Raw genomic sequence first — 23,294 nt, forward strand, 5'->3', positions numbered from 1 at the left:
AGTTTTGATCATCTGTCACTGGGACTACGTCTTCCCTTTACACTCAATGTATTCATTGAGGATCCTGTCTCCATCAAGGCACCGCAGTTCTGCCCTCTCAGTCACGGGGCAATGCCAAGAATCAAAAGTATGGCATTCATGTGAACAGAGTGTGCGCTTGGTGATGACTGGCAGGAGCCAGGTGGGCAGCACTTCCTGCAATTCGTTGTGCCACATCACCACTGCTTAGTTTATTTAGTACATTGTCTATTAGTTTGTTTTTCATTTGAGGTACTTTAGGATGACGTGTTCGAAAGCACTTCACTTTTAAACGCAGAATTGTATTTTATTTTCAATATTATTTGACAGCCTTAGTCGTGACTAAATTGTAGTTTGCGATCCACTATGAATTATTTTGACTTAACGAGATCTCTTTAACTCTAAATGGTGGACCTACGCTATAGACAGAAACAGGAGTGCTATAGACGCAGCAGTGTTGTGGCTGCAATAGAGAGTATATATATATATACACCCATGACCCTGCACTGGTTACAATGTATAGAAAATTGAGCGATGGAGCTCTCCATACCCACCACAATAAAGTCAGCTGAATGTAAAACAAACCAAACCAACCAGGTTGCATCCAACTTTGATGTAAACTGTTACAGTTTCTTCAGACAAGGCCAAAGAATGGGAAACATAATGGAACCCATACCTGGAGGACACAAGCAGCTGTAAGGGGCCTCCCTCACGTCTCGCGTCTTTGGTAATCGCGCTGCAAGCTTCTGCATGCGGGAAAAGGAGAAAGAATGAATTCAGTCAAACATCTCAATAAAGTGAATACAAACAAGCATCAGGGCAACGTCTTTACGCAAACTAAGAAAAATAATTTGAGACATTGAGCTTGTGATTTTGTAAAAACGTAACTGATCGTGATGGGGTGAGGTAAAACTGCTTTGGAGTTGGATCATTGTTTCCGGAAAACATGAAAGGTCTCATGCCATCAACTTTTTTTCTTTATATAATCTTTGATGTCCTTTTATTGGGTTTGCATGATAATTTGGTTTAAAAAAATGAACAGGATTCCCTTTTTTCAAACTCTTCTTGGTCAGTCTTTTCCGTCTGGCATTTGAGACCGCTTTATTTCTTCCCAAATAATTTGAAGCCAATTACTCCTCAACGTCTCTGAATTTCGCAGGTGAAAGCTTTGCCCACGAAGCAGCCGCTGAGCCATTTTACTTGAGATGAGTGGGCGTGCAGCAACCAACAAGTGGGCAAGTACAGCATTGACTGTTTAGAGGCTGGCGACAGGTGCTGTCATTCCAAGCGCTCACAGTTCTCTGGGCTGTTACAGTGCATCAACGTCTGTTATCTCAGTCTGTGGTACGATGGTTTAAACGGTCAACGTGTCATTAAGGGAAAAGAGACCCAAGAGCTCAAGAATTTCAAAGATTCCTGTCTGACCAAAACTAAAATATACTTGGCCGCTAGATGAAGCAAGATTACTTCGCTAAAGGCTGATAATGCGTTCAACTCACATTCAAACAGATGAAAAGTTAATGTGTGGGTTCAAATGTTGTTGAAGGTAATGGAACGTTAAAGTGGTTTGCAGATGTTTGTAAAAAAAAAAAAAAAAAAAAAATCAGCTGAAAGTATGCAACAGGAAGAAACCACAGGATTTTGGAGGACGTTGTTGAATGTTACAAACAAATGAGGGTGTTTCAAAAAAATGTTTGTTTTTTTACATCCCAGAATCTCTAGAAGAATCTGAAATTTCCACTTGAAATTATTCCAAAATTGTTTCAAGAATATTGCAGATTTTTAAAGATTTGCTTTTTATAGGTTGTTACCCAACTGGATACAGGCAAGTCTGAATTTATAGTTGTGCGCCTTCCATGTAGTACCTTGTCGTGCCGAACATGCCAGGCAGAATTAAGTTCTACTGGATGTCCAAACCCCGATTTCAATGAAGTTGGGATGTGTAAAATATAAATCACAATAGAATATAGTGATGTCTAAATCCTTTTCAACCGACAGTATATTCAAATAAATACACTACAAAGACAGAATATTTAATGTTCAAACTGATCAACTTCAATGGTTATTTGCAAATATTCACTCATTTTGAATTTGATCCCGGCAACAGATTCCCAAAACGTTCGGACAGTTGCACGTTTACCACTGTGTTACATCACCTTTCCTTTTTGACAGCACTCAATAAGCATTTATGAACTTAGGAAACTAATTGTTGAAGCTTTGTAGGTGGAAATATTTCCCATTCTTGCTTGATGTACAACTTCAGTTGCTCAACAGTCCGGGGGCCTATTTTTATATTTTACATTTTAAAACGACTTTGGTAATGACATGCAATAAAAATATTATGTGACTTAAGGGTACAAATGAGGAAAAAACTTAGTCTTCCAGATATCAAAATGTCTGACTTCTCTGTGCCCGAGCATGTGCTTGAGTGACAAGACAAAATGACACAGGGAATTAAAGAATCGGATTTTGAATCAACTTTATTGATCTGAAAATGGTCAATGTGGCGGCAATGACAGCAACTTTAAGGGACAGACATATTTTAGTAAAAATAAAAGACAGAATTTGAAACGTTTTGGACGTATGATGAGAAATCATTCATTCCATTATATTTTAAGGAATTTATGGTAAAGGTTACACCATTTTAGCATTTTTTTAGTAGAAAGATAGCGCTTCGTATATCCAAACCCTGTGCTCGGGACAGGGTGAAAACTGTAAAATACCACCATAAAACCGCAAAAAAGAAAAAGTCAAAATATGCTAATATTAACATGACATTTTAGACAACACTTATAATCGGGCACGCCCACTGCTGGTACTTGAAAAAATCAATTTAAATATATTTTGTCTTCAAATTTGACATCAAGGACACAAAAAGGCCGCAATCAGATAAACAGAGATAGCAGAGACAATATATTGTACGCCTCTGGATAATGTTGTGCTGTATGGTTTGGTTAAACATTTTGGTGTTTAAATTCATCACCGCTTAATCTGGTTAGGGTTGTAGGGGGCTGGAGGCTATCCCAGCTGACTTCGGACGAAAGACGGACTACACCCTGAACTGGTCGCCAGACACTCGCAGGGCACATATGGACACGGACAACCATTCACACTCACATTCACACATCAAGTTTCAAATGTTCAACATATCTAATATTCTTTACAGTGCACAGTTTAGCATCGTGTCAGCACTTTATGCGACAGTTCGACTTTCTCAGCATAGATTGTATTAATCATAATAGCAATCATATGATCATGTCAGCTCTTTTTTCCTTGTCCTTGCTGCGTTTTAAAGCTTTATAATGACCTTAACTGTCAGCATGCCTGCTTAGTCTCAAGCTCCAAAGTCACTGTGTGTTGAAAGTAGTGGCCCCTGTTATATATTTGTGTGCGTGCGTGTCTATGTACAGGTATTTGTGTTGGTTTTTATGTGTGCACGTATGTAGCCATGAACTGTTTCCTGATGAAGTGCAGTGGTACGTAGTTGGAGCACTTTTGCTTGAGTGTACTGTTTGCAATAGGCTTGCTGATTAGCAGGTGTCATGGCTACTCCTAAGCAAGCACACATACATTAAGTATTTGTCTTTGTGAGGTCTATGTAAAAGTTGTCATACATACGTACAGGCATCTCAGAATAGTGGGTGATAGGTTCGCAGAGAACTGTGTGGTTAAATCAGTGCAGAGGGAAACTGTATTTTTCACTTTTCTTCACTTCAAATGTGGCGTGGCGCTCCCCACCAGCATCTGCTCTCACTACGTACAACAGACTTTTGCCTTGCATACAGAGAGCTCTTCTTGGTTGTTTATAAATGTTATAGGGGCCATGTTTAGGCCAGGCTAGCAGCAGAGTCAGGAGAAGGTCAGGAGGTCAGGGTTTTTTTTTTTGGTGGCGATAGTGAGGATATGCCTATTATTGAGATGAAGTGTAAATACCTCATTGGCTGGATGTAAACTGGTGTTTTAAAAAAATAAAAAATACCCCTCCACCCCCCAGCCCGCACGTCGCACTGCTAATGCTCGATGACCAGGTAAACAAACTTGGAAAAAAAGCACCCAGATTCACTCCTCATTATTCAACAAGGCAAAACTCAACCACATACTCCCTAAATTGACAGTCCCACCAGGGAAAACAACATTCTAGACCACTGCTCCAACACGCTAAATGACGCATACCGTGCTATAGCCCCTGTGCAGCTCTGGGCTTGTCTGATCATTGTTTAATACACTTAATACCAACATACAGGCCCCTTCTACGTTGACCGTCCATGAACAGGATTGGGACGTACCTTCAAACGTGGGACTCCACTTCATCCTAGAACACCTCAACGGTGCGAGGACCTACGTGAGGATCCTGTTTGTAGACTTCAGCTCTACGTTAAACACCATCATCCCCGAACTCCTCTCCTCCAAGCTTCTCCAGCTCAGTGTCAGCTCAATGCAATTTGCCAGTAAATTTGCAGCTTCCTGACGGGCAGGACACTGCAGGTGAGGCTGGGAGACACCACCTCATTCACACGCACCAACAGCACCAGGGCGCCCCAAGGATGTGTCCCCTGTCTGCTCCTCTTCTCTCTCTCCACGAACGAGTGCACCTCAACCCACCCAGCTCCTGAGGTTTGCAGACGACACCACAGTCATCGGACTCATCAAAGACTGTGACGAATCTGAATATCGACAGGAAGGGGAGCAGCTGGAGCTTTGGTGCAGCCAAAACAACCTGGAGCTGAACGTGATCAAGACTGTAGCGATGATCGTGGACTTCAGGAATCATGGCAGACCAACATCAACTCCATCCTCAAAAAGGCTCAGAAGAGGATGTACTTCCTGCAGCTTCTGAGGAAGCACGGCCTGCCACAGGAGCTATTGAAGCAGTTTAACACAGCAGTCATTGAATCAGTCCTGTGTTCTTCCATCACAGTCTGGTTTGGTGCCACAAATAACGACAAACTCCGACTGGAATGGACAAACAGGACTGCTGAAAAAAACTAACAGCACCATTTGGACAATTGTCTCTATTCTAGATTATCCATCCGTCCATCCATTTTCTGAGCCGCTTCTCCTCACTAGGGTCGCGGCTGTGCTGGAGTCTATCCCAGCTATCATTGGGCAGGAGGCGGGGTACACCCTGAACGGTGGGTCAATGTAAATGCAAATAACCAGGTAACATCAGAATATGTATTTTCTATACCAATGCTCACACACATTGCTTGAAAAGGCTGATATGATAATAAAATAAAAGCAAGAACTGTTTTTGATGTTATACTGTACCCGTTGCTAATCTGGACTGGGTTATCAAGTTGTTCTACTTTTGTCTGATATCAGTATACACCACGTTAGCCCATCAGTGGAAGCTCACCAGCTCAGTAACATGTTTCTTTCACAAAAGACTCATTCAAACCAATTATTCTTAAGAGTGAAAATACTGAAGGTTTCGTCTAATTCTTCCTCTACTGCTACTCTTTGTTCTTTGTATTTTGTAGCAGTTTGGGTGCCCTATGGTCCTATGTTGCCTCTCCCAGGTCAGCCTTAGTACAATAACAGGCATCTATTTCGGGAGGGACAAAGTCATCCAAATATTCCATACACATTAATGGTTCCAACTCTTACCAGGACATGGTCACTATCGCTGTACTTCTACAACCCCAATTCCAATGAAGTTGGGGCATTGTGTTAAACATAAATAAAAACAGAATACAATGATTTGCAAATCATGTTGAACACCATCATCCCTGAACTCCTTTCCTCCAACCTTCTCCAGCTCAGCGTCTCACCTGCCATCTGCCAGTGGATTTACAGCTTCCTGACGGGCAGGACATAGCAGGTGAGGCTGGGAGAGATTGATACTGATTCTGATGTTCAACCTATATTTAATTGAATACACTATAAAGACAAGATATTTAATTTTCAAACTAATAAACTGTTTTTAGCAAATAATCTTTAATTTAGAATTTTATGGCTGCAACACGGTCATGTTTACCACTGCGTTACACCACCTTTTCTTTTAACAACATTCAATAAATGTTTGTGAACTCAGGACACTAATTGTTGAAGCTTTGGAGGTGGAATACTTTCCCATTCTCGCTTGATGTACAGCTTCAGCTGTTCAACAGTCCGGGGTTTCCGTTGTTGTATTCTATGCTTCATAATGTGCCACACATTTTCAATGGGAGACTGGTCTGGACTGGACTCTTTTATTACGAAGCCATACTGTTGTAACACATGCAGAATGTGGTTTGGCATTGTCTTGCTGAAATAAGCAGGGGCGTCCATGAAAAAGACGTTGCTTGGATGGCAGCATGTTTCTCCAAAACCTGTATGTACCTTTCAGCATTAATGGTGCCTTCACAGATGTGTAGGTTACCCATGCCATTGGCACTAACACAGCCCCATACCGTCACAGATGCTGGCTTTTGAACTTTGCGTCCATAACAGTCCGGATGGTTCTTTTCCTCTTTGGCCCGGAGGATACAACGTCCACAATTTCCAAAAACAATTTGAAATGTGGGCTCATCGGACCACAGAACACCTTTCCACTTTTCATCAGTCCATCTTAGATGAGTTGGGCCCAGAGAAGTTTCTGGGTGTTGTTGATAAATAGCTTTTGCTTCACATAGTAGAGTTTCAAGTTGCACTTACGGATGTAGCGCTGAACTGTATTTACTGACATTGGTTTTCTGAAGTGTTCCTGAGCCCACGTGGTGATATCCTTTACACATTGATGTCGGGTTTTGATGCAGCGCCGCCTGAGGGATCGAAGGTCACGGGCATTCAATGTTGGTTTTCAGCCTTGCCGCTTACATGCAGTGATTTCTCCAGATTCTCTGAACCTTTTGACTCTGCATTATGGACCGTAGATGATGAAATATCTAAATTCCTTGCAATTTTACGTTGCGGAACATCGTCCTTAAACTGTTTGACTATTTTCTCACGGACTTGTTCACAAGGAGGTGAACCTCGCCCCATCTTTGCTTGTGAATGACTGAGCAATTCAGGGAAGCTCCTTTTCCACCCAATCATGGCACCAACGTGTTCCCAATGAGCCTGCTCACCTGTGGGATGTTCCAAACAGGTGTTTGATGAGCATTCCTCAACTTTCTCAGTCTTTTTTGCCACCTGTCCCACCTTTTTGCAGCCATAAAATTCTAAGTTAACGATTATTTGCTAAAAACAATAAAGTTGATCAGTTTGAACATTAAATAGCTTGTCTTTGTAGTGTATTCAATTAAATATAGGTTGAATATCCATCCATCCATCCATCCATTTTCTGAGCCGCTTCTCCTCACTAGGGTCGCGGGCGTGCTGGAGCCTATCCCAGCTGTCATCGGGCAGGAGGTGGTTTTTAGGTTTTAGGTTTTTATCAAAATATCTTTTTTCCTTCGGTGGCATGAGGCTATGGAAAGACAGCCGCATGCTGCAAAGGTCTAGCAAAACAACTTGACCTGCATCTCGTAATAGAAATTAAATATTTGTCCAAGTCCAGTCATCTGGCCCAAACAGCCAGCTTTCCAACATGGAACCTTCCTCATACAATACCTTACTTTGAGTTGTAATTACTATTTACAACTGATGCAGTCATTCATTTTGGGGAGTGCAGTCTCAATAACTGAAGTGGGAAAGTCATAACTTGGCTATATTTACTGAATTACAAGTAATTATGTTAGAAAATGAGATGGAACACGAATCACTTTAAGCATACAGTTCATTCCACTTTTGTTATTATTCATGACATGCTTTATTGACTTATTTTTACACTTGATACAGTTCCTCTGTACTGTGTACAAAGTTTTGGACAACTTTGAGCTGCGTGGCAAATGCACCATTCGCAAATGACTTCAAAACACAAAACCTCGCTGTTTGGGAGGAAAGTAACACCGAAGGCTATCTATGAAAGGCGACATATGGTTGAGCCTCATTAATAATGACTATGTATACGCACAGAGATAAACAAAAAAGGCCTGCTGCATTGCCTTGGGCGTGTGATGCTGCATATGAAGGAGATCCTCATCACCGTGGGGCCCAGGGTCAGCGTCGCAAACAGCTCTCCGCGGCTTTTAAATTGTATAATTCGCAAATGGTAAAATGTCAAGACCAAAAAAACTTTTTGGGTTTTCATTGTCTCGTATCTGACATTATACAACAATAGAGAATGTGACTCGTTTTCTCAAGTGTAGCACTTCGCAGCTGAATTGAGGAGAAATTACATCGATATCATCCAGTTTATTGAAATAAAAAAATATCTAATTGATGATACCATCAAGAGACCGAAAACAGGCCAAAAACGATACCCATCTATCCATTTTCTATAGAAATGGAAATGGATGGGTGGCTAAATGGATATCTTTCGGCAAGACAACAGCTTTTGCTGTTGTCTTGTTGTCAGGTGAGCGATTACAAGGAATTTACAAAAACAGACGTAACATCAACAATCAAATTTGTTGTATCAAATTTGAAGCGTTCTGTCAGCCATCAAATTGCGCTCATTAGGAATAAAAAACACGCAATACAGTTTCCTTTTTACAGTTTTTTAAAGATATTGTAGTTAGGTTGCGAGAAAATTGCCTGTGGCTTTTTTTTTTTAAATGATGTTTTTTAATTTATTTTGCGTGTGTTTGTATATTATTACAACTGACTGGAGAATCTGGAGTCCACAACCTCTTTACAAGTTAGTCGGCAGTGGGGTCTAGTAAAAGCAAATGCCTGGTTCTGAGAAAGCATTGCAGTGAAGTGGGGGGGTGGGAAAGGTTTGGCTCAAAAAAAAAAAAAAACAAGCATTTGGAAGACTTCAATCACTCTGGAAAAGCTTGTTAGTGTAGCTGTGCAAAAGTGGTCAATGAAAGGGTTACACAGAGGGTGTCTTTAGGAGCAACAGATGTCAAAGGCTGGGAAGAGCACCTTGTACTAAACCCATGCAGATTCACAATTGTAATTTTTATAGCTTACAGCTCCAGGATGCTCAAATTTACAAAGCAGGCATTTAATTCATTTGGAAATTCACCTGAATTGGGTGTCAGATTGCGTGCTCTCCTCGCTAATTCCAGTAAACAAATTGGTAAATATCTTTTTTTTTCTTCGCAATCAATGAATCACTAATCCCAGGGGCCCAACTGTTAGGGCACGTACAATGTGTATTGAAGAAATACAGTATTTGACAAAATAAAAATCCTTAAAAAAAAAAAACTTCTCTTCCTTTTAGTTGCTTTACATGAATTCATTAAAGTGACATGAGTTCAAAAAGACAGCATATTACTCAGCAACCTTTCCTCCAATAATTATTCCATTAATAAATGAATCATGACATTTTATTGAACACGATACTTACTTACGAACAATTTGATGGCATTTGAAAGGCTATATGAAGTTACGCTTTGACGGTGGATAAAATAATTGCCGCCGAAATATTTTTTTTTCCAGGAACTGACACAGTTGATTCTAATTTCCAATTTCCTTTGATGACAATAGCAAATGAATGACTATCAAAGGTGAATTGAATTCCAAATATTTGAAACTTAGATTTACAAATTCAATTAGGTTCTAATGAATCCAAGAAATACTTTTGTGCTAAGGAAAAAGATTTGATAGTGGACTGAAATTTTAAGGTACAATTTTTTACGTTGGCCTTGGCCTCGGCCTCTCAAGGCCATCAAGTACAGTATTTCTCATCAGATTAGAAAAAACAATGGAAGAGAAACACAAACCTTCTCCAGGATTTGGTCCAGTCTGTCCAAAATAACGGGCTCCACCTGCTCCAGGGACAACATCCAGGCAGCGAGGTGCTGCTGCTCAAGACTTACTATCCTGGACTGCAACGCCGTCGTCCGCACAAAAACACCAATGCATACTCCAACACTTAGCAGAGATAATGCGATGCAAAGAGTTACGGAAGAAAAATCTCTCCAGTTGTCCCACCTCAGCTTTTTGGAAGGGTTCTTCTGTAGCTTTTGGCTCATTTGCCCAGCGTCTGTCCATTTCTGTTCCGTCTCCATTTTAGACCTAAACTTATGTTTTTATCCACTTTAAAATCAGTAAACTCATCAGGAAGAAGAAAACCAGTTGGGAATCTCGGTGGCTTGCAAAGGCGGGCTTTGTCGCAAGTTGTCAACCTGTTGTTTCTAATAAACGTTCTTACTGAGACGTGAGCAACTGTATCAAACTTGGAAACAAATACATTTTGTGGCTTCCCATCAGTCAGAGATGTTCCTGATGACGTTGACGCATAGAGATGGACCGGTTGTCATCTCAATTCCACTCACGTCCCGTAAATTGGTTGCTCCTCTCCTAAATGGTCGCAGTGTGTGCCGCAGGTCTGCCGCCAGTGCGCCTTACTGAAACCTGAACCAGCGTCTCTCTCCTCTCACTTCTCTCTCCCTCTCAGATACCGCGGCCCATTTTGCACACACTGCACGCTCCTCCTCCGTGGCTGGCTTTAGGTTAAAAGCCGGGGCGGGATTCGTGGCAATGCTGTAGCCCCCTTTGATGTGCGCACTTGGCGAGGGGTATTTTTAGGGGACGCAAAACCAGCAACTGCTGTGGCGATGGTCTGCTGACTGCACTGCTCTCATCCAACCAAAACAACAAGCAAATCGTCCAGCTACAGTAGTCCAATAGAGTAGTGTGGAAATGGTTGGCGTTGAATTTCTTCTAATTTTCGCGAATTCAAACTATAATTTGACAATATTTTCCACTGAATTCAGTTGTCCTTGAAATGAATTTGTCAAAATGTAGCCATAACGGCATTGGCTGAAGTTGCAGTTTAAAAGAGTTCGCAGATGTCTGTCGGTGAGATGATTTGCTAAAATCAATAAATAAATACATAAAGAAAGAAAGAAAGAAAGAAAGAAAGAAAGAAAGAAAGAAAGAAAGAAAGAAAAATGTTTCACACTTTCTGCACCATCTCTCTTGTCTTTCTGCACTCAGCCCATTTGAGGAGCCAAACCGCATCCTGACCTATATATTGCTGGGCCAATGGTGAGTCCGGCTTTCGGTAATGCCTGGATCAGACTACAAGACATATTTTCTTTCTCATTATGTCACACTTGTCTCAGTCAGAAGACTGATAACACTAGAAACTAGAACTAGCAGACATCCCAACAGCTTCTTCCCTCTTGCGATCAACTTCTTAAACGCCTAATCTACAAATCTTTTGCAACATGCTGGCAATGTTTTTGACTTGAGATCGTTGTCACATTTCTGTGGGGCCAATTATATATTACTCGTGCACTCACTGTTGTAGTCTCGCCACGCTGCACTATTTGCATATCTGTTGTTGACCAATAATGGCCACTCATGCCAGAGGAGCATCTGCTCCATTTGCACACTGATTGAGGAGTATCTGCAATATTTGCACAACCAACATTGTCCCAGATGATCGCGCTACTCGTCACTTTAAACCGCATACACTCCTTGAAGTCTCGGGTCCCTTTGCACAATGGTCATTGCACCGGACTATTGGAATATTAGTCATTCCAACTGCTCTAAGTGCTTGAGGACTCTGCATCTTTTGCACAATTGTCAAAAAAAAATTTTAAAAAAAAATAATGTACCGGCATTACCAAACAACGAGCAACCCTTTATTGCTCAGTGACTGTTTTTTGTTTTGTCAATGTCTTTATGTCTCCAAAGTGTTCTCTGTCAATTGACTGTCTGTTGGCGTACTAGAGCAGCTCCAACTACCGGAGACAAATTCCTTGTGTGTTTTTTTTTTTTTTTGGACATACTTGGCAAATATAGATGATTCTGATTCCACGACATAAAAATCCATTTCATCCACAAATAACTGGTTAGCTTCTGGATTTGAACCAGGGATGTCCATACTAGTCAGTGGGTTCAGTTCCGACTCAGTGATGGTGTGAATGTGAGTGTGAATGGTTGTCTGTCGTCTATATGTGCCCTGGGACTGACTGGTGACCAATTCAGGGTGTAGTCCGCCTTTCGCCCGAAGTCAGCTGGGATAGGCTCCAGCGCCCTGTGACCCTAAATAGGATATGCTGTGTTGGAAATGGATGGATGGATGATGTGTGATTCTGCCTGTCAATATTTTCATTCATTCAGATCATTTTCAGGGGCATTGAACATATCGCAACTGGACTGTTCTATTTGGATTAGCAGACGTTTCACCTCTCATCCGAGCAGGCTTCATCAGTTCATGCATTACGGCATAGTTAGGACAGAGTTGCCTAAATTGGTTTTGACTTAGACTGAGAGATTCATGCAGTGGCAGTTTCTGATGTGGGCTATATGGGCAGCCAGAGCGATACAATAACTTTTGAGTAACTTCTGATTTGAAAAAAAATAAATAAAAAATCAGAGCATGAACATCAAATCAAAATAAATATATGAAATTATATGCATTGGGCCCTGCAGAAACATTGTTTGCTTTATACACTGAAATGAGTGAATGAAGAAGCTGTTTGCTGACCAGACTAATAGTGTGTGTGTGTGTGTGTGCGTGTGTGTGTTTGAGCGCAGGCAAGAGAGAGAGAGAGCGAGAGAGAGCGAGAGAGAGAGAGAGAGAGAGAGAGAACTTACTGCAAGACGTTTTCTCAAGTTAGAAGTGGGCTGAAATGTCCACTTCTAACTTGAGAAAACATATATATATATATATATATATATATATATATATATATATATATATATATATATATATATGGACTGGTTAGAGCGTCAGCCTCACAGTTCTGAGGACCCGGGTTCAATCCCCGGTCCCGCCTGTGTGGAGTTTGCATGTTATGTTCTTCCCGTGCCTGCGTGGGTTTTCTCCGGGCACTCCGGTTTCCTCCCACATCCCAAAAAACTTGCATTGATTGGAGACTCTAAATTGCCCGTTGGTGCGAATGGATGGTTGTTTGTGAATTCTAGTTGTTTGCCGTGAATAAAAAGGTTCGTTTTGCAGGAAGTACTGTATTTCGTTAAAGATGGGGGGGGGGGGAATGGAGACTCTGCAAGTGTTTGTTTTGGTAAAACAAGTACTGTACAATAACAAGAGAATAAGTGTAATGGAAGTAATGGAATATTAATTATAACCACTACCCTCTGTTCATATTTATTGTCATGGTTATATATTAATACCCATGGGAGAACCAGGGCACAGCCGCACGACCATTTTAATAAGGAAGTTATAATTCTCCCTAATCAGTCATGGGAGACCGTGTGTAAAGAATGTCCAAAATCATGGTTGCACATAAAATGGACACATACTCAGTGCCTTTGAATTCAAGAAGGACTGGGACCACAGCACTGTTCTACAACGTGTCAGGGATGGCTTTGGTAGGCAAGTTCCAGATGATGTCAGGTAAACGGCTCTTTTTCTTCTTCTTTGTAAAAGACATCCATCCATCCATTTTCTGAGCCGCTTCTCCTCACGAAGGTCGCAGGCTTGCTGGAGCCTATCCCAGCTATCATCGGGCAGGAGGCGGGGTACACCCTCAACTGGTTGCCAGCCAATCGCAGGGCACATACAAACAAACAACCATTCGCACTCACATTCACACCTATGGGCAATTTAGAGTCTCCAATTCATGCATGTTTTTGGGATGTGGGAGGAAACCGGCGTGCCCGGAGAAAACCCACGCAGGCAGGGGGAGAATATGTAAACTCCACACAGGCGGGGCCGGGGATTGAACCCGGGTCCTCAGAGCTGTGAGGCTGACGCTCTAACCAGTCCCCACCGTGCCGCCTTTGAAAAGACAATCATCATTTATTTTATTTTTTGAAATCAGCGGTCACTATCTCTTCTTTTCAATAGTCTTTTTAAAGTACTGAACACAGATTTTGCCATAAAATGTACTTCATTCAGTCACACAATTAATTCAGCATAAATCTGAAGTGAGGTGCATGAATTGAGTACTCATCTCAAGTCTCTTAATTGTAACCTTCAAAGTGCCTCACTCCTCACAGCATTGAAAATGACCTTGTAGTGGCCCAAGTGTCGAAAACACGTCAAGGATGGAGCATCAAGGAGCTTCCATGGGATAGCTTAAATAGAGGGCTGTGTGATGTATCCTTTGTGGAAGTCTCAGTTCCTCGATGTTGACATATGAAAATGGGCGAGGACCGGCTGGTTCGTAAACCGAGCAGAACTTCAAATGAAATAGTTCATCTTCTGTTTTCAGCATTCCTTGATTATTTCAGTTTGAATATACATATTTTGCTGAGAGTCTGTTCTATTTTCACAGTATTTGATGTCAAAATTAGACTGAGTCATGGTTACCGCACTTAACCGAGCACCTATTTCTAAGGCTTGTTTCGTAACTAGGCTGTAATTTTCTCAAATGAGTTGGGGCACAAAAGGAAAATGTTAACACTACACTGTCTATGCATTCAATGTAATACACAAGCCGCATATGATGGGATAATCAACACTTCATACATATTTACAACTCACTCCAAATATGGGAGGTGAGTGTTGACAGGCTTGGGATTCATGATCGTGCTTGCATCAGCAAAGTTGGGAAGTGGTAACAACGTTGGTTATATTCGAATTCAATGTCATCTCACTTGAAGCAAAACACCAAGTGGACATTTTTTAAAATGCATTTTTGTATTCACCTATTGCAAAACAAAAACAAAATCACAAAATAAAGTTCAACATTTTGTGAAAGTGCATCTGTTCATTCATTTCTGTTTTACAGGCCAGAAAAGGTTCGTGTCCAAGAAATATTACTGGAACTCTCAAGCAAATTAAATGCAAAAAGGCAGTGTAAATTGAACATAAATCACATTGCTGTATGGGAGGGAGCCATGCGAGGCTTCCAAAGGTTGTCCTATGACCCCAATTTTATGATGTATGTAAAATTTTCTGATGACATGGGGATACATGGAGGAGGAGTTGAGTTAGGAGGACCAAAGAGAGAATTCTTCAAGCTTCTGATGGACAACATTGCCAGGTCACCCATGTTTGAGTGGAAAGAAAACGGAAAGAACTTGGCGCTTTACAGTACAGGTAATGACTGGCTTCGTTTAATGAGAAATATTTGATTTTATTGTGATTGCAGCCTTTAAAATGATTTAGTTATTACTACAACCAGTTCAGGGTGTAGCCCGCCTCCTGCCCGATGATAGCTGGGATAGGCTGCAGCACGACCACGCGACCCTAGTGAGGAGAGGCGGCTCAGAAAATGGATGGATGGATAGTTATTACTATACAGCTATGCTCTGGCCTCATTGTAGTGAGTGTTGATTATTTTGTTGAATTACATAAATGTACCGGTTCAGGGTGTACCCCGCTTCCCGCCCGAAGATACCTGGGATAGTCCAGCACGCCCGCGATCCTAGTGAGGAGACGCGATAAAAAGAAAATGGATGAAATTTGCATTATTTCCTTTTCTGCTCTCAGAGGGGACTGGTACTACTTTGCTGGTAGAGCCATTGCAGTGACCTTGGTACATGGTGGTCCACCACCAAACTTCCTCTCTCCAGTACTATTTAGTCTTCTGGTCAATTCTTCAGCAAATCCAAAAGTCGAAGTTATAGCTGACACCGAACTCGTGGATAAAGTAAAAAAAAAAACATCTTAAACTGCATTGCAAAGTTCTCTCGTGTTCCAATTTGAAAGGTGGAGCGACCCACCTTTTTATTTTTACTTTGAATGCTACCACTGCTGAATTGGCAAGTGTTGATAGCAGAGCGCATTTCCCTTTTTACTTATTGCAACGTTGGAGAACAATACGCTGTTAGGAAAGCTTGTCTGCATTTTGTGAAACAAGATTGTTTGGAAGCAGCACCTTTCATTCGTTAAATTCGATGACAGTTTTGCAGTAACATATTAATCCTAAAGGGAATATTTAATTTCTTGTTGAAAATTGAACGGTATTTAAAATGTAAGGGTAACTTTCCGAGTTTTGCATGTCTTTGCCTTTCTCCCCCTGTCTGGAGAATTTTGGGATTAAAAAAAAATAAAAAATCAAGGCTTCATCACCCAGCCCTGTTGTAAAAATTTAATAAGACTTGCCATAAGTCACTCTGCTTATCCTTGTGATGCTAGGTATCTGAAAGTACAACGCTTGATGACCTCGAAGTCAAAAAAATCCTTTGCCTGAGGACTTGGCCTATGCAGTCGATTACAGACAAGGCTCTGCTGGTACATGACATTGTCATGTTTCAGGTCATTTCAGAGGTATGCAGTAATAGCTGTACACTAGTCTGTATAGGGCATGCCAGCAGGGTTTAAGGCGAGCGTCACAAAATATAATGAAAGTCTATGAAACCAACGGGCGGTTTGACTTTGCACAAGCGAGTTGTGGTTTGTGCAATTGTTTGCAGATTTTGTGAAGGACTGAAAAATCTCGGGGTTCTTCCACAACATCCAGACAGCTTTCGTCCCCTGTTCTGCTTTGCGCCACACAAACTGACTGCTGACCAGACAGATGGATCCTAGAAGGGAGCAACAAGAGAGCTGCTGAGGAGATGATGGTTACGTTTTCTCTAAGATGCAGAAGGTTTGCTTTAGTGGTCAAATACACACATGTATTCCACCACCCTTATAGTGTGTGTGTATATTATTTTTTTAACTACTATAACCGACTGTTTTGTTCTAACAGAAGAAGAGGGGCCATCCAAAGTTGAGAAAATCTTGGCCTTCACAACAGGAGCTTCTGTGGTACCACCTATTTTGGCTTTTCTCCAACTCCTTCTGTCCAGTTCCTTCATGAAGGAGATGATGACGCTTTTTCTCTGTTCCCTCTTGCCAACACATGCGTTAATTGCATGAAGTTGCCATTAGAAGCCTCTTACGAACTGTTTAAGGAGAGGTTCGACTTTGCGTTCACGAACACATATGGGTTTGGCCGAGCATGAACATGTTATTCTCGAATGTGAAAGTACATGGCTAAGAAATCTACAGAAGTAACAAAAAATGTTTGGAGTAGTTTTGTAACAAAAATAAGAACATTTTCATTAAGTTGACCTATCATCACAAAGAAAAAAGACATTGGTCTTCTTTAACAGGTGTATATTCAATGTTCAGTCACTGAATAAAGTTCAGAAGTGAACAGAAAATATCTATTCCATGGTTACCATCATTTTCCAGTGGGTTCACTTGTTGACTCATGTTCATTGTAATGTCATCCATGTTTGTATTCATTTCTGGAGTCACCACATTATTATTATTAGTTTGCAGTTCCGGCAATGGGCCTTCATCAACGCCAAAGTAGTTATTAGCATCAAGGACACTGTTAATGCCTGGATGGATTCCTGCATTGTTGATAACACCTGCATGCCACAATTGAAGGTGTGTCTGACTCCCTTGTGTAGAGAGCCCATGATTGATAAACATTTGTGTAAACATTTGACATGTTTATGTGAGCGTGAATTTATATGAGTTGAAAACGAAGTGGTTTCCAAATAAACTATGTGTACCTAATGGGGTGTCCAAAGGGAATGAAGGAATTTAATTGTTGTTGTGAAACTCGTGTCATAGATATGCACTGCGGACTACACACAGTCAGAGTCAAATATTACACGGCTTTTTTAAATATAGGTACATCTCAATAAATTAGAATATAGTTGAAAAGGTTTTTTCAGTACTCATCGAGTGATTAAACACTGAAGTACTTTTCAGAGGGAAAATTCCAGCCTAATTTCTACATTAAAAATCACTATATCTTGAATGAATTCACTATTTCGTTTGACGTTATATTTTACTTTCTCAGTATGGGGAATTTTTTTATTTGCTGTGTGCTACAATCATCAAAATAATATATATTTTAAATATGAAATATTGAAAAATATGAAATACTGAGTGTCTGAGTGTGTGCAGTGTGCAGTTCATCTCTAAAATTTCACTTTTTGAATTGAACTACCTAATAAAAGATTTACACTATTCATATGTGAGCATGATTGACATGAACTTGTGAATGCCAGTGATGTGTGCGAGAATGTGATTGACGTGCTCGTGTGAACGCATTTGAGTAGTGTCAATGAGAGCAATTGAGTAGTGTCAATGAGAGCATTTGAGTTGTGTCAGTGAGAGCATTTGAGTAGTGTAAGTGAGAGCATTTTAGTAGTATCAATGAGAGCATTTAAGTAGTGTTAATGAGAGCAAGATTCGTGCGTATGAGAGTGTTTGAGTCGTCACGATGGGAGCCTTTCAGTAGTTTGTGTGTGTGTGAAAGCATTTGAAAAGTAAGTGTGAGAGCTAATCCTGAATAATGTACCTAACGGCCCCTCATAATATGGAGCAGTCGTTCATATTCAGGTGCGCCTTATGTAATTTCTCATTGTCAGCTTCCAATATGGTCCTGGACCATACAGAAGGATTCACAGTATAAATAGCTAATAAAAATCTTGTCTTTCCACTGTAATTTTAGGCAGATCATGGGACGTTCTTTCAGTGTCAGCCACATCTTAGGATGCCATGTGCCTGCAAAGGCTTATGACAGCAGCTTGCCGGTCCAAAATCACTTGGCGTAATGACGACATGTGCTGCAAACCCTTGTAATTACAGTGTGGCTCAATGTAGGCAGCTGGCTTTGTGATTCTCCAAACTAAAATTTTTGAAAATGATCCTAAAAATTGAAGGTACATTTAATGCGATCATTTAATAATTTAAATTTGTATCTGACATCTGCTCTTATAACAGTTGTGATCGAAAAAGTATTACTTTCGTTTTAATTCGTTTCAATGCTGATGTTGGATTTATCTCACCAAACATTATAATGAATAAACACAAAAGGAATGAAGACGTTGGTCATTTTACTCATGAGGAGGGCACATGGGAGATTGTTCAGGTTACAGCCTCTCAACACGCTCTAAACAATCTCTCCCGTCGCTCCTGCATTTATTTGAAAATAGGGAGGTTTCTAAGTTTACAAGACATAACGTACTAAGCTACAAGACACAACACACTAAGGGTAGGGTTTCAAGGTGAAAACATGGCACCTGCCACGTCCCGGCCACGTCCTTCTCTCAGATGATTCCTGCTGAGTCATCTTCTTGAAGGCGAGACATCTTTCTTTCTAAACATTGTCCATAATACTAATGCAAGCTAAGCAAATAAATGATAACTTCTACAATATATCTAACAGCTGATCTGTCCAATTGTTTGTTACCTTTGTCACCTTCTCTTCTGTATCAAGGTCAGGAGTCTCTCCTGAAAAAAGAAAGAAGACAAACTCACAATGCTCATTAAATTAAAACTGATTAGACTGGAATTTTCCCAAATGCAGATTGACAAGCCACAAAGTTTCTGTGAGAAGTGAACCGATAAAACAGAACTGAAACTTTCTGGCAAATCACCTGAGGTGTATGTTTACAGATGCAAAAGTCAATCATGCAAAGAAAACAACACTATACTTACTTGGTGTACGCACAGTTATGTTCTTAAGTTTCAGCCAGCACAAATTCTGTTCAGTCTGTGCAAGATACAATGAAATCTCAAGACTCTCAAGGTATTCTGAAGCACATTGTACTGCCTACTGTCAGGTCATGGGTCTGTTAAAAGGATAATGGACAGACATAAAGAACAAAAGAAGGATCTTATTCTTTTGGTCATGACCCACAGCTCGTGACCATAGGTGAGGGTAGGAACGTAGATCGACCGGTAAATCGAGAGCTTCGCCTTTCGGCTTAGCTCCTTCTTTACCACAACAGACCAATACAAAGTCCGCATCACTGCAGATGCTGCACCGATCCGCCTGTCGATCTCCCGTTCCATTCTTCCCTCACTCGTGAACAAGACCCCAAGATACTTGAACTCCTCCAGTATCTCATCCCCGACCTGGAGAGGGCACGCCACCCTTTTCCGACTGAGTACCATGGTCTCAGATTTGGAGGTGCTGCTTCTCATCCCAGCCGTTTCACACTCGGCTGCGAACTGCTCCAGTGAGAGTTGAAGGTCACGGCTTGATGAAGCCAACACAATCACATCATCGGCAAAAAACAGAGATGCAATACTGATACCACCAAACCAGACCCCCTCTACGCCTCAGCTGCGCCTAGAAATTCTGTCCATAAAAGTTATGAACAGAATCGGTGACAAAGGGCAGCCTTGACGGAGTCCAACCTTCACCGGGAAAGAGTCCGACTTACTGCCTGATATGCGGACCAAACTCTGACTCCGGTCGTGAAGGGACCGAACAGCCCATATAAAAGGGGGTTCGGTACCCCATACTGCCGAAGCACCCTCCACAGGACTCCCCGAGGGACATGGTCGAACGCCTTCTCCTAGTCCACAAAACACATGTAGACTGGTTGGGCGAACTCCCATGCACCCTCGAGGACCCTGCCGAGTTTGTAGAGCTGGTCCACTGTTCCACGGCCAGGACGAAAACCACACTGCTCCTCCTGAATCTGAGATTCGACTTCCCGACGGATCCTCCTCTCCAGCACCCCTGAATAGACCTTACAAGGGAGGCTGAGGAGTGTGATCCCCCTGTAGTTGGAACACACCCTGTGGTCCCCCTTCTTAAAAAGGGGGACCACCACCCCAGTCTGCCAATCGAGAGGCACTGTCCCCCATGTCCACGCGATGGTCGCAGAGGCGTGTCAACCAGGACAGCCCCACAACATCCAGAGCCTTTAGGAACTCCGGGCGAATCTCATCCACCCCTGGGGCCCTGCCATCAAGGAGCTTTTTAACTACCTCGGTGACCTCAAACCCAGAGATAGGAGAGCCTGCCTCAGAGAACCCACACTCTGCTTCCTCATGGGAAGGCGTGTCGGTGGAATTCAGGAGGTCTTCGAAGTATTCTCCCCACCAACTCACAACATCCCGAGTCGAGGTCAGCAGCACCCCATCCCCACTATACACAGTGTTGGTGGTGCACTGCTTTCCTCTCCTGAGACTCCGGATGGTGGACCAGAATTTCCTCGAAGCCATCCGGAAGTCTTTCTCCATGGCCTCACCAAACTCCTCCCATATCCGAGTTTTTGCTTCAGCGACCACCAGAGCTGCATTCCGCTTGGCCAGCCAGTACCCATCAGCTGCCTCAGGACTCCCACAGGCCAAAAAGGCATGATAGGACTCCTTCCTCAGCTTGACGGCATCCCTCACTATTGGTGTACACCAACAGGTTCGGGGATTACCGGCACGACACGCACTGACCACTTTACGGCCACAGCTCCGGTTGGCCACCTCAGTAATGGTCAACTCGGACTCGATGTCCCCCACCTCCCCCGGAACATGAGCAAAGTTCTGTCGGAGGTGGGAGTTGAAACTCCTTCTGACAAATGATTGTGCCAGACGTTCCCAGCAGACCATCACAATACGTTTGGGCCTGCCACGTCGGACCGCCATCTTCCCCCACCATCGGAGTCAAATCACCACCAGGTGGTGATCAGTTGACAGCTCCACCCCTCTCTTCACTCGAGTGTCCAAGACATGCGGCCGCAAGTCCGATGACACAACCACAAAGTCGATCATCGAACTGCGACACCCTTATGCTTGAACATGGTGTTCGTTATGGACAAACCGTGACGAGCACAGAAGTCCAATTACAGAACACTGCTCGGGTTCTGATCGGAGGGGCCGTTCCTCCAAATCACACCCTTCCAGGTCTCACTGTCATTGCCCATGTGAGCATTGAAGTCCTCCAGCAGAATGATGGAGTCCCCAGCGGGAGCGCTCTCCAGCACCCCCTCCAAGGACTTCAAAAAGAGTGGGTACTCAGAACTGCTGTTTGGTGCATAGGCACAAACAACAGTCAGGACCCGTCCCCCCACCCGAAGGCGGAGGGAGGCTACCCTCTCGTCCACCGGGGTGAACCCCAACGTACAGGCGCCAAGCCGGGGGGAAATAAGTATACCCACACCTGCTCGGCACCTCTCACTGTGGGCAACTCCAGAGTGGAAGAGAGTCGAACCCCTCTCGAGAGGACTGGTACCAGAGCCCAAGCCGTGTGTGGAGGCGAGTCCGACTATATCTAGTCAGAATTTCTCAACCTCACACACCCGCTCGGGCTCCTTCCCTGCCAGAGAGGTGACATTCCACATCCCTAGAACCAGCTTCTGTAGCCGGGGATCGGATCACTAAGGTCCCCGCCTTCGGCAACTGCCCAGCTCACACTGCACCCGACCCCAATGGCCCCTCCCGCAGGCGGTGAGCCCATGGGAAGGGGGACCCACATTACCCTTTCGGACTGTGCCCAAATGGGTGCAGGCCCGGCCACCAGGCCTGGCTGCAGTTGGGGGCCCCGGTGACCCGCGTCCGGGCAAGGGAAAACCAAGTCCATTGTTTGTCGTCATCATAAGGGGTCTTTGAGCCGTGCTTTGTCTGGTCCCTCAACTAGGACATGTTTGTCATGGGTGACCCTGCCAGGGGCATAAAGCCCCAGACAACTTAGCTCCTAGGATCATTGGGACACACAAACCCCTCCACCATGATAAGGTGACGGCTCAAGGAGGGGACATACACAAACAGACTGCTATAAAATCATCATACATTAAAATAAAATTTTAATGTATGATGATTTTTGTTTGTATTAGTGCCACTGTATAGTTTACTGCTCTTTGAGTGAGCCTCATGAATGCAATTGCATGCTCAATTTGTACACTAAGAGATGACTGCTACTCTATTACTAAGGCAGTTGCCTCTGCTTGACCTTCAACAAAATCAAATAGAAAATTACTATAATATATTACCAAATGCACCACCTATTCCACATCCATGTATGTTATATTTGGGCTTTAATCCACATTAGCAAAACCATATGTGCTGGAGGATTCAAGGCCGTGTGGAATACAGGGCACCTTTTATGAAACCTTAAATAATGTTCCAGCTTTTGCTCTCTTACCACAGTATCAACTGGTGTGGCTTTTAAATATCCAAATTACAACCTCGCTCCTTCTCTGCTGTGTTATTATAGTTATATATTAAAGTAGAGCAGTTACAATGTACAGTTGGTAAAAAATGGAAACCACGCTGCATGAACTCAAATGAATCAGTAAACCTCCTCTAATATTTGGTGAAGAAAACAACTGTCTGATCTTGTCTACTTTTTTTTTCGGCTCAGTTTTTTTCTGTTTTGTTTGTTGGTTTTGTTTTTTAATTCATTTACTTTCAGGCGGCACGGTGGAAGGCGGTATCTTCAGGCAGGAGGCGGGGTACACCCTGAACAGGTTGCCAGCCAATCGCAGGGCACATACAAACAAACAAACAACCATCCGCTCTCTCGGTCACACCTATGGGCAATTTAGAGTCTTCAATTACCCTACCACATATGTTTTTGGGACGTGGGAAAACCGGAGTGCCCGGAGAAAACCCATGCAGGCACGGGGAGAACATGCAAACTTCACACAGGCGGGGCCGGGGATTGAACCCCAGTCCTCAGAACTGCGAGGCAGAC

The 23,294-nt window shown here is 42.6% G+C and overlaps 1 protein-coding gene across 1 annotated transcript; it reads right to left on the reverse strand.

Moving 5' to 3' along the window:
- Positions 1-641: 641 nt before the first annotated feature.
- LOC133410113 (collagen alpha-1(XXIII) chain-like) lies at positions 642-10,341 on the reverse strand. Its single transcript, XM_061690872.1, has 2 exons — positions 9,714-10,341; positions 642-764 (listed from the first exon to the last, which is right to left on the reverse strand). Exons 1-2 carry the CDS (start codon positions 9,999-10,001, stop codon positions 642-644), a joined length of 411 nt encoding a protein of 136 aa, XP_061546856.1. The 5' UTR covers positions 10,002-10,341.
- Positions 10,342-23,294: the final 12,953 nt, after the last annotated feature.

Source organism: Phycodurus eques, chromosome 11, assembly GCF_024500275.1.
Source record: "Phycodurus eques isolate BA_2022a chromosome 11, UOR_Pequ_1.1, whole genome shotgun sequence".
Lineage (NCBI taxonomy): Eukaryota > Metazoa > Chordata > Actinopteri > Syngnathiformes > Syngnathidae > Phycodurus > Phycodurus eques.